The sequence below is a fragment of the Haliotis cracherodii genome, unplaced genomic scaffold, assembly GCF_022045235.1.
Source record: "Haliotis cracherodii isolate W230 unplaced genomic scaffold, xgHalCrac1.p SCAF_3, whole genome shotgun sequence".
NCBI classification, from domain to species: Eukaryota; Metazoa; Mollusca; class Gastropoda; order Lepetellida; family Haliotidae; genus Haliotis; species Haliotis cracherodii.
The window spans coordinates 35,508,457-35,520,859 of record NW_027266286.1 but is presented as its reverse complement, the minus strand read 5'-3'; the positions used below and the strand labels follow the sequence as shown (position 1 = coordinate 35,520,859).

Below are 12,403 nucleotides of genomic sequence, written 5' to 3'. Positions count from 1 at the left end.
GATAAATATTTCAAATCATCATCGCTTAAGGATCTTTTTACCAATATTAGTCCTCATTTAATTATTGCATTTTTAAAAGAAATTGAACTGATAAATAAATTTTGATGTACATAATTGTTTCTTAATTTGATAGAGTCTAATTGTGAACTGAGATTGTTATTGGCTGTGACCTTGACGGGGGTTAAAGTACTGTACAATTATTGTCCCCCTGAGAGGGCATAGTAAGTCCATATCATTTGAAGTCTGTTATTCCTATCATAGTTTTAATCGTAGCATATATGTTCTTTTAAATTCAGCTAAATTCCCTAATCTTCGCCAACAACTGAAGGGATGATGTAAATCCTGCTGGGGTCCATGCAGGTAGCAAAGGTACTGTAAGTCCCCGTGGTCCCCAGTATGGCGATCTACCGTCAGTTGCTGGCGATCTATAGCCCATTTTATAATGTATTGTCCTGTCTAGTGATGTATTTTTATGGTTCCCTGCTAGTTTTAAATACTAATCTGTGATAAGTCTAGTCATTTTACTTTCCCTTGTGGACAGGTTTTTATGGTTTACATGTATTTATTATATATAACTTTTGAAAGTCACGATATGGCTGAAATATTGCCGCTGTGACTTAAAATCTTAACTCACTCACTCACTCTAATTCAAATTCGGGAGGGTCACTAATCCGTTCAAACTTGATTATGGCTCCATCATCTATGGTGGAGCCTGCCAAAGTAATCTACAAAAACTCGATACCATCCATCATCAAGGCCTGCGGCTTTGCCTTGGAGCCTTTAGAACGTCTCCCATTCACAGTCTCTATATAGAAGCAGATGAGCCTTCTCTTAAACAACGCCGTTTAAAATTATCTTTACAATACATCACTAAATTATATTCTAATCAGTCCAATCCAGCTTTTGAATGCTTATTCAATCCTCTCTACGAAGATCTTTACAATAAGAAATCAACACTCACTCCACCACTCGGAATCAGAATACAATCTGCAATATCTAACTCCAAGATATAGCTGCTACTAAACTTTTCTCATCTCCTCCTTGGCAAATGGTAAAGCCAGAGGTAGACCTTACATTAACAAAACTAAAGAAGTCAGACACTAACGAATTAATTTACCAACAAGAATACAGTCAATTAAGAAACAATTATGACACTTATAAATCTATCTTTACAGATGGATCCAAGGATGGTGGCTCAGTTGCTAGTGCCAACGTCATTGGATCCAGAACTATATCTTCACGTTTACCTGATAACAGTTCCATATTCACTGCAGAAGCAAACGCCATTTTTACAGCACTTAAATATATCAGTAATCAATCTAAACATAAACGGCACTCGTGAAGAGCAACCTCCTCGTGGTGAGTGCTGGGTAGCGCTAATAGCTCTTCCCCCGTGTGGAACCGGGGTAGAATATTTCCACAGCACCCCATTGCTGGTCGTAAGAGGCGACCAAAGTGGGCAGCCCGTTTGCCGTGGGTTGCGTCCCTGTGTCGGCGGAGGACGGGAGTCTGGTAGTTGAGGGCACTGGTTCCAGGAACAGTGTTCCTTTGCCCAACACACTACTTCGACCCTTACTTCGCCTAGACGGGTGGTAAGATGGGCCCGGTCTTATCAATCGGCTGGTCATGCCAGCCCCTGTGCGTAATATTGTATATGCACGCCTGTGTTGTATTTAATGTATATTTTGATCTTGGCCATGCATAACTTGTATGAACTAACAATTTTGGATGGAATAAATTGCCTAGAGTCTTACGCCAGAAGGCGGTGGCTCATGGGCCAATCTGGTGATGTTGACCTCTGTATTCTGTATGTCTCCAGTTTCTTGTCATGGACTGAACCTGCCTGGCACTATATCTGGTAGATAAATATAGCTATTCAAGTCATATTTGCTGGAGTATAACATCCCTGTATCCCTGGTGTTTGCATCCTGGATATCCGGTGCAATATAACACCGTCCTTGTTGACACTCGATGGCGGGTGGGGAACAGGGGTGCTGAATCATTTTCTTTTCACCATGGCTCTCCCACAATCTGGTTCATCTCGTAATGAAAAAAAGAGACGTCTTGAGGAAATTGAAATTTCAGCTGGAAATCGTTCTCAAAATATTGATTCCTGGGCTAAATTCCTGGTGATTGAGGCTACTGATAACTTACCCATCAAACTGAATCCTTTTGCTGTTTCTAAGGCTGTGTCCGGGATTTGCGGTGAGGTCAAGAACGTCACCCGTCTCCGTAGTGGTTCGCTTCTTGTGGAGTGTGCACGGAGACAGCAATCTCTCAATCTTTTATCTATCTCTACATTTGCCAATATTGAGGTTGCTGTGTCTGTGCACAGAACATTAAATTCTTGTCGAGGCATTGTTCGTGACAGGGCTCGTTGTCTGTCCGACATGTCTGAAGAAGAAATCGCTACGGAGTTGGAAGACCAGGCTGTTACTGCAGTTAAACGTTTTACGATAAAGAAAGATGGTGTCATCACAAACACAAATACTTATCTCATGACGTTTGCCCGAAAATCTCTTCCCCAGTCAATTAAAGCAGGTTATTTCCACATCGGAGTGGATGTGTATGTCCCCAATCCGCTCCGATGCTACAAGTGCCAACATTTCGGTCACGGTTCCAAATCCTGTCGTAACTCTGTGATTTGTCATCGCTGTGGTGACAGCCATGAGAGCTCTGACTGTGATCATGATTTAAAGTCTGCAAACTGTTCTGGCCCACATGTTGCTTCGTCAAAATCTTGCCCTGTGTGGCAAATGGAATCTAAAATAATGAAACTCAAATGTGAAAGAAACATATCCTACCTGGATGCCAAAAAACTATTTAAAGATCAGACCACGACACCATCTACCATTTCTTACTCTGCTGCAGTCTCCCGCTATGTAGCAACATCCTCTATTTCGTGCCAGACTGACTTGACATGGGTCAAGTCAGAAGACCCTGTTGCTACTGTTCAAATCCATCGACCTCTTCCTGCCACTCAATCTAGTTCAGGTTCTCAGACTGAGATTCAGCCTGAGAAACATTCTCAAACGTCTAAGACAGAACCAGTAAATCAGTCAAAAAAAGGGAAAAAGAAATTGAGTAGAAAACAGACACCTATTGTCCCTTCACCTTCAGAGGTTCCTTTACAGAACTCCTTTGGGCCTCTGGACATGGAGGTTACTCTGTCCTCACAAGACAGGCGGGGGAGTAGTTCCTCCTCACATTCACGCGAGCGATCTCCAATTGAGCCACCATGACTCAATTGTCTAATATAATGCAATGGAACTGCAGAGGACTTAGGCATAATTTTAATGAACTGCAGTTATTAACAAGTGATTTAAATACATCAGCAATTTGTTTACAAGAGACGTACCTTAAAAATACAGATAAGTTTGATTTAAAGCAATATAGTTCATATCATTACTTCTCTCCTCCGGGAGATAAAGCTACTGGAGGTGCTTCTATTTTAGTGCGGCGGGGCGTTGTTCACAGTCCTGTTCCGCTTGACTCGACTCTGCAGGCAGTTGCAGTTAGAATTACACTGCATATTGCCTTCACACTTTGCTCCTTATATATTCCTCCTTCTTCAAATCTTCAGCGTAATGATCTACAAAAACTATACGACCAGCTCCCAAAGCCCTGTGTCATCATGGGTGATCTAAACGGGCATAATCCTCTATGGGGAAGTTCAACCATTAATCAAAAGGGAAAAGTGATCGAGGATTTTGTTTCCGACAACGATCTTTGCATTTTTAATGACGACTCCGACACTTACTTACACCCTGCTACTGGTACCTATTCATCTTTAGATCTGTCTTTGACGGATTCAGTTTTGTTAAATGAATTCTCATGGTCCGTCCATGATGATCTATGTGGGAGTGACCATTTCCCCACGGTGCTTAAGCCCATTAATCCCGCTGATGATCCACCTTCACCTCGATGGAATTTTGTGAAGGCTGATTGGCCTTTATTTCAATCTTTATGCAAAGATAAATTAAAACCTACGTCTTTTCAGAATGTTACTGACCCGATTCAGTTGTTTTCAGATCAACTGAATGAAATTGCTAATGAATCAATGCCTAAGTCCTCTGTCAACCCACGTGTTCGTAAACCATGGTTTGATGCTAATTGCAAACACGCTAGGAAATGTCGTAAGAAGGCGGAGAAGTACTTCCGTAAACATCCCACTGTCCATAATTTAAATACTGTTAAAATTTCAAATGCCAAGGCAAGACGTCTATTTAAGCAAAATAAACGTCAATCCTGGCAGACTTATGTCTCAAAAATTAACTCTCGTACCCCTATCTCCAAGGTATGGAACATGATCAAAAAGATCAAAGGCAAGGGATCAAATTCTACAGTTAACCATTTGAAGGATGGCGATACTTTGTTAACTGATAAATCTGCTATTGCCAATAGCATTGGTGAAACTTTATCTCATCATTCTTCTTCATCTAATTACGATCCTGAATTTCAAAAATATCAGCTCCAACAGGAAAAGAAAAAAGTTAATTTTACATCTGATAATAGTGAAGATTACAATGAGGTATTTTCACTACATGAGCTATATACTGCCTTAGGGCAAGCTCATGATACAGCAGCAGGCGTTGATAATATTCATTATCAGCTACTGAAACACTTGCCCGAATCATGCCTTGAAACTATGTTAAATATATTCGATGATATTTGGACATCTGGGATGTTTCCAGCTTCATGGCATAATGCCATTGTTATCCCCATTCCCAAACCTGGGCGGGATCATTCTGATCCATCAAATTACCGACCTATATCTCTCACTAGCTGCGTTTGTAAAACTATGGAACGCATGGTAAATAATCGATTAGTGTGGTACTTGGAAACGAATAATCTTCTTACCAATATACAATGTGGTTTCCGGAAGAACAGAAGTACTATCGATCACTTAGTGCGTTTAGAATCATTCGTTAAAAATTCCATTGTAAATAGACAACATGCTGTATCGATCTTTTTCGATTTAGAAAAAGCTTACGATACAACATGGAAACATGGTATTTTAAAAGATCTTCATGATTTTGGATTAAGAGGCCGTTTGCCTCATTTTATATCCCAGTTTTTAACAGACAGGCAATTTCAAATCCGAGTGGGTACAACCCTGTCTGATCATTATAATCAGGATCAGGGTGTCCCACAAGGCAGTATTTTGTCTGTCACTTTGTTTAGTATTAGAATAAATAGTCTCTCAAAAGTTTTAAATGATTCAGTTGATGGATCCCTTTTTGTGGATGATTTTAATCTATCTTGTCGGGGTAAAAATGTGCACACAATAGAAAGACAATTACAATTATGTCTTAATAAAATTAACAAGTGGTGTTTAGAAAACGGGTTTAAATTTTCCAAATCAAAAACTAATTGTATACATTTCTGCAGAAAATATAAGCCACATAAGGACCCTGAACTATTTCTGAATGGCACTCCTATCAAAGTTGTTAAGGAGGCCAAGTTCTTGGGACTAATTTTTGATAACCACTTAACTTTCCTTCCACATATTAAATACCTAAAAGCTAAATGCCTGAAGGCACTCGACTTATTGAAAGTAGTTTCTAATTCCAAGTGGGGAGGGGGTCAAACAACCCTCTTACACTTATACAGGTCACTAATTCGTTCCAAACTTGATTATGGCTCCATCATCTATGGTGGAGCCTGCAAAAGTAATTTACAAAAACTCGATACCATCCATCATCAAGGCCTGAGGCTTTGCCTTGGAGCTTTTAGAAAGTCTCCCATTCACAGTCTCTATATAGAAGCAGATGAGCCTTCTCTTAAACAACGCCGTTTAAAATTATCTTTACAATACATCACTAAATTATATTCTAATCAGTCCAATCCAGCTTTTAATTGCGTCTTTAATCCTCTCTACGAAGATCTTTACAATAAGAAATCAACACTTACTCCACCACTCGGAATTAGAATAAAATCTGCAATATCAGCTTCTAATATTCAACTCCAAGATATAGCTCCTACTAAACTTTTCTCATCTCCTCCTTGGCAAATGGTAAAGCCAGAGGTAGATCTTTCATTAACAAAACTAAAGAAATCAAAAACTTAACGAATTAATTTACCAACAAGAATACAGTCAATTAAGAAACAATTATGACACTTATAAATCTATCTTTACAGATGGATCCAAGGATGGTGGCGCTGTTGCTAGTGCCACCGTCATTGGATCCAGAACAATATCTTCACGTTTACCTGATAACAGTTCCATATTCACTGCAGAAGCAAACGCCATTTTTAAAGCACTTAAATATATCAGTAATCAAGCTAAACATAACCAATTCATACTGTTTTCAGATTCTCTTTCATGCCTTCAGGCGATTAAAAATATGTCACCTAAACATCCACTTTTAATCGAAATTCTCGAATTATTTAATGATCTTGCTATTGGCCAATATGACATCGTTTTCTGTTGGTTACCAAGCCATGTTGGTATCATTGGTAACACAATGGCTGATGCTGCTGCAAAAGCAGCACTCAACAAATCTGTGACACCACTTCTGATCCCATACACTGATTTTAAACCCATGATTCGATCTTACATCCGAGATCTTATGCAACAGAAGTGGGACGCCCAAGTAGGTATCAATAAATTACGTGAAATTAAACCACATATCGGTTACACCTACTTCGGCTGTCAGTCCAGATTTGAAGAGGTCATTATGCGACGATGTCGTATTGGCCATTCAAGATATACACATGAGTATCTTTTAAATGGTGAGGATCCTCCGTTTTGCATCCCTTGTGATGAAAGAATCACAGTCAGGCATGTCCTGCTTGATTGTATTGATTTTTCCATCACAAGGGATAAATATCATAGTGTCAAAACAGTCAAGGACCTTTTTAGTCAAGTTAATTCTCATTTAGTATTGCACTTTTTAAAGGAAATTGATTTAATACATAAATTTTGATGTACATAATATGTTTTTATATATTGGTAGTGCTAATATATAACTTAGATTGTTAGTGGCTGTACCCTCGAGGGGGGTTGAAGTAGCGTAAAATTATTGTCCCCCTAAGAGGGTATGTAAGTCCCACATCATTCAATGTATTGTTATGCATACCAGAATTTTAAAACGTAGTATTTTTGTCATTTTAATCTAAGGCTTAACTGGTAAACTATCGCCAGTGACTGAAGGAATGTTATAAATCCAGCCAGGGTCCATGCAGGAAGCAAAGGCACTGTAAGTCCCCATGGTCCCTGGTATGGTGTTCTCCCTTTAGTTACTGACGATCTCTAGCCCATTTTTATATTGTGTTGTTCCTTAATACTTAATGCTTTTAAATGTTCCGCAACTAGTTTTAAATCTTATCTGTGATATTCTAGTTCTCATACTGTCCTTCGATGACAGATTTTTATAAAGTTTAAATATATGTATATTTCATGTCTAATTTCTCGTCACGATATGGCTGAAATATTGCCGATGTGACGTAAAGCATTACCTCACTCACTCTAAACATAAACAATTCATACTGTTTTCAGATTCTCTTTCATGCCTTCAGGCAATTAAAAATATGTCACCCAAACATCAACTTTTAATCGAAATTCTCGAATTATTTAATGATCTTGCTACTGGCCAATATGACATCGTCTTTTGTTGGTTACCAAGCCATGTTGGTATCATTGGTAACACAATGGCTGATGCTGCTGCAAAGGCAGCACTCAACAAATCTGTGACACCACTTTTGATCCCATACACTGATTTTAAACCTGCAATTAGATGTTACATCCGTCATCTGATGCAAAAGAAGTGGGACACCCAAGTAGGTATCAATAAATTACGTGAAATTAAACCACATATCGGTTACACCTACTTGGGCTGTCAGTTCAGCTTTGAAGAGGTCATTATGCGACGATGCCGTATTGGCCATTCAAGACATACACATGTATTGTTGTTAAAAGGTGAGGATCCTCCGTTTTGCATCCCTTGTGATGAAAGAATCACAGTCAGGCATGTCCTGCTTGACTGTGTTGATTTTTCCATCACAAGGAATAAATATTTCAATGTTAAAACAATTAAGGACCTTTTTAATGATGTTAATTCTCGTTTACTATTATGTTTTTTAAAAGAAATAGAGCTTGTTCATAAAATTTGATGTGCTAACTGTATTGTTTTAAAAATTGGTAGTGCAATTTAATAACTTAGATTGTTAGTGGCTATACCCTCGAGGGGGGTTGAAGTAGCGTAAAATTGTTGTCCCCCTAAGAGGGCATAGTAAGTCCATATCATTCGAAGTCTGTTATTCCTATCATAGTTTTAATCGTAGCATATATGTTCTTTTAAATTCAGCTAAATTCCCTAATCGTCGCCAACAACTGAAGGGATGATGTAAATCCTGCTGGGGTCCATGCAGGTAGCAAAGGTACTGTAAGTCCCCATGGTCCCCAGTATGGCGATCTACCGTCAGTTGCTGGCGATCTATAGCCCATTTTATAATGTATTGTCCTGTCTAGTGATGTATTTTTATGGTTCCCTGCTAGTTTTAAATACTAATCTGTGATAACTCTAGTTATTTTACTTTCCCTTGTGGACAGGTTTTTATGGTTTACATGTATTTATTATATATAACTTTTGAAAGTCACGATATGGCTGAAATATTGCCGCTGAGACTTAAAATCTTAACTCACTCACTCACTCTAATTCAAATTCGGGAGGGTCACTAATCCGTTCACACTTATTATGGCTCCATCATCTATGGTGGAGCCTGCAAAAGTAATCTACAAAAACTCGATACCATCCATCATCAAGGCCTGCGGCTTTGCCTTGGAGCCTTTAGAACGTCTCCCATTCATAGTCTCTATATAGAAGCAGATGAGCCTTCTCTTAAACAACGCCGTTTAAAATTATCTTTACAATACATCACTAAATTATATTCTAATCAGTCCAATCCAGCTTTTGAATGCTTATTCAATCCTCTCTACGAAGATCTTTACAATAAGAAATCAACACTCACTCCACCACTCGGAATCAGAATACAATCTGCAATATCTAACTCCAAGATATAGCTGCTACTAAACTTTTCTCATCTCCTCCTTGGCAAATGGTAAAGCCAGAGGTAGACCTTACGTTAACAAAACTAAAGAAGTCAGACACTAACGAATTAATTTACCAACAAGAATACAGTCAATTAAGAAACAATTATGACACTTATAAATCTATCTTTACAGATGGATCCAAGGATGGTGGCTCAGTTGCTAGTGCCAACGTCATTGGATCCAGAACTATATCTTCACGTTTACCTGATAACAGTTCCATATTCACTGCAGAAGCAAACGCCATTTTTACAGCACTTAAATATATCAGTAATCAATCTAAACATAAACAATTCATACTGTTTTCAGATTCTCTTTCATGCCTTCAGGCAATTAAAAATATGTCACCCAAACATCAACTTTTAATCGAAATTCTCGAATTATTTAATGATCTTGCTACTGGCCAATATGACATCGTCTTTTGTTGGTTACCAAGCCATGTTGGTATCATTGGTAACACAATGGCTGATGCTGCTGCAAAGGCAGCACTCAACAAATCTGTGACACCACTTTTGATCCCATACACTGATTTTAAACCTGCAATTAGATGTTACATCCGTCATCTGATGCAAAAGAAGTGGGACACCCAAGTAGGTATCAATAAATTACGTGAAATTAAACCACATATCGGTTACACCTACTTGGGCTGTCAGTTCAGATTTGAAGAGGTCATTATGCGACGATGCCGTATTGGCCATTCAAGACATACACATGTATTGTTGTTAAAAGGTGAGGATCCTCCGTTTTGCCTCCCTTGTGATGAAAGAATCACAGTCAGGCATGTCCTGCTTGACTGTGTTGATTTTTCCATCACAAGGAATAAATATTTCAATGTTAAAACAATTAAGGACCTTTTTAATGATGTTAATTCTCGTTTACTATTATGTTTTTTAAAAGAAATAGAGCTTGTTCATAAAATTTGATGTGCTAACTGTATTGTTTTAAAAATTGGTAGTGCAATTTAATAACTTAGATTGTTAGTGGCTATACCCTCAAAGGGGGTTGAAGTAGCGTAAAATTGTTGTCTCCCTAAGAGGGTATGTAAGTCCATATCATTCGAGGTATTTTTCTGCATACAAGGCTTTTAAACGTAGTATATTCGTTATTCTATTCTAAGGCTTCAGTGACTGAAGGGATGATATAAATCCTGCCGGGGTCCGTGCAGGAAGCTAAGGTACTGTAAGTCCCCATGGTCCCCAGTCTGGTGATCTCCTTTCAGTGGGGCACTCGTGAAGAGCAACCTCCTCGTGGTGAGTGCTGGGTAGCGCTAATAGCTCTTCCCCCGTGTGGAACCGGGGTAGAATATTTCCACAGCACCCCATTGCTGGTCGTAAGAGGCGACCAAAGTGGGCAGCCCGTTTGCCGTGGGTTGCGTCCCTGTGTCGGCGGAGGACGGGAGTCTGGTAGTTGAGGGCACTGGTTCCTGGAACTGTGTTCCTTTGCCCAACACACTACTTCGACCCTTACTTCGCCTAGACGGGTGGTAAGATGGGCCCGGTCTTATCAATCGGCTGGTCATGCCAAGCCCTGTGCGTAATATTGTGTATGCACACCTGTGTTGTATTTTAATGTATATTTTGGTCTTGGCCGTGCATTACTTGTGTGACTTCTCAATTTTTGATTGAATAAATTGCCTAGAGTCTTACGCCAGAAGGCGGTGGCTCATGGGCCAATCTGGTACTTTCGACCTCTGAGTTCTGTATGTCTTCAATTTCTTGCCATGGGCCGAACCAGCCTGACATTTTATTTGATAGACAAATACATCTATTCATGTTGTTCTTACTGGAGTATAACACCTCTGTATCCATGATGTTTGCATGTTGGAGATCCGGTGCAGGAAAACATCGCTCTTTGTAGCACTCCATGGTGGGTGGGGAGCAGGGGTGCTGAATACATTTATTTCATCATGGCTCACTATTTATCTGGTTCAAACCGCAATGACAAGAATAGACGTCTAGAAGCTGAGATTTTCTCATCTGACGACGATGTTTCTATTGCACAAAATTCAAATTCTTGGGCTCGGTTTATCGTTGTGGAATCACAAAATCAACTACCTTTGAAAATCAATCCCTTTGCGATATCTAAAGCCATTGAAGGGATTTGCGGCTCTCTTTTGGTGGAGTGTGCACGGAGACAGCAGGCTATTAATCTTTTAAATTGTACTAGCTTTGCTAACACGGAAGTTGTTGTTTCCGAACACAGAACGTTGAATTCGAGTCGGGGGATCATCCGCGACAGAGCTCGTTGCCTGGCAGAAATGTCAGAAGAAGACATTTTGGAAGAACTCAAAGGACAAAGTGTCACATCAGTGAAACGTTTCACTAGAAAAGATGGTGAAAATATCGTTCCAACCAATACCTATTTGTTCTCCTTTTCTCTTCCAACAATTCCACAATCTATTAAGGCAGGCTATTTTAACATCGGAGTGGAGGTGTATGTCCCCAATCCACTCCGATGTTACAAATGTCAGAAGTTTGGGCACGGCTCCAAATCATGTGATCGTCCGACTGTTTGCCACCGTTGTGGTGGAAATCATGATGGTACAGGCTGTACAGCAGACCTGAAATGTACAAATTGTAAGGGTCAACATGTAGCATCATCTAAATCCTGTCCTTTTTGGACACGTGAAAAAGACATTTTGACAAACAAATGTCAAAACAACATCAGTTACTTTGATGCCAAAAAACTCTATGATAGCCGGACACCTTCATCAAAACAATCTCATGCTGCTGCTGCTGCTGTCTCTCGCCCTTCAACCAGTAGATCTATAGAATGTCAGACCGACTTGACGTGGACACATTCTGAACACCCACTGCCTATGACTACATCATGTGACAGTCAAACAACTCATTCTGTCAGCCCAGGTGAAATGTCTCCAGATTCTATCATTGTGACTCAGGTTGTGGCCCCATCTTCACCCACTCCTGATATACCAGCTACCAACAAACCATCAACTGAAATGGCAAAAAAACAAAAGAAAAAACAAAACAGAAAAATCACAACTAAGATCCCCACTCTCACTGACACATCTACAGATGTTCATAATTTCTTTGAGCCTCTTGAGATGGAGGTCACTCCATCTTCACACCACAACAGTGGTGACTCCTCTTCACGTTTACGTGAACGATCTCCGGTAGAACCACCATGAATCATTCGAATCTAATTCAATGGAATTGCCGAGGACTTAGGCACAATTTTAACGAACTGCAATTATTATCAACGGATATTTGTCAATCAGCAATTTCTTTACAAGAAACGTACCTTAAAACAACCGACAAATTTGATTTAAGGCAGTATAGTTCGTATCATTCCTTCTCTCCTCCGGGAGATAAAGCTACTGGAGGAGCTTCT

General features: G+C 39.6%; 1 protein-coding gene across 1 annotated transcript; it reads left to right on the top strand.

The window, feature by feature from the left end:
• Positions 1–2,015: 2,015 nt before the first annotated feature.
• On the top strand, positions 2,016–3,242 carry LOC139475388 (uncharacterized). Its single transcript, XM_071258607.1, has one exon. The coding sequence runs from the start codon at positions 2,016–2,018 to the stop codon at positions 3,240–3,242; it is 1,227 nt and encodes a 408-aa protein (XP_071114708.1).
• The last annotated feature ends 9,161 nt before the right edge of the window (positions 3,243–12,403 follow it).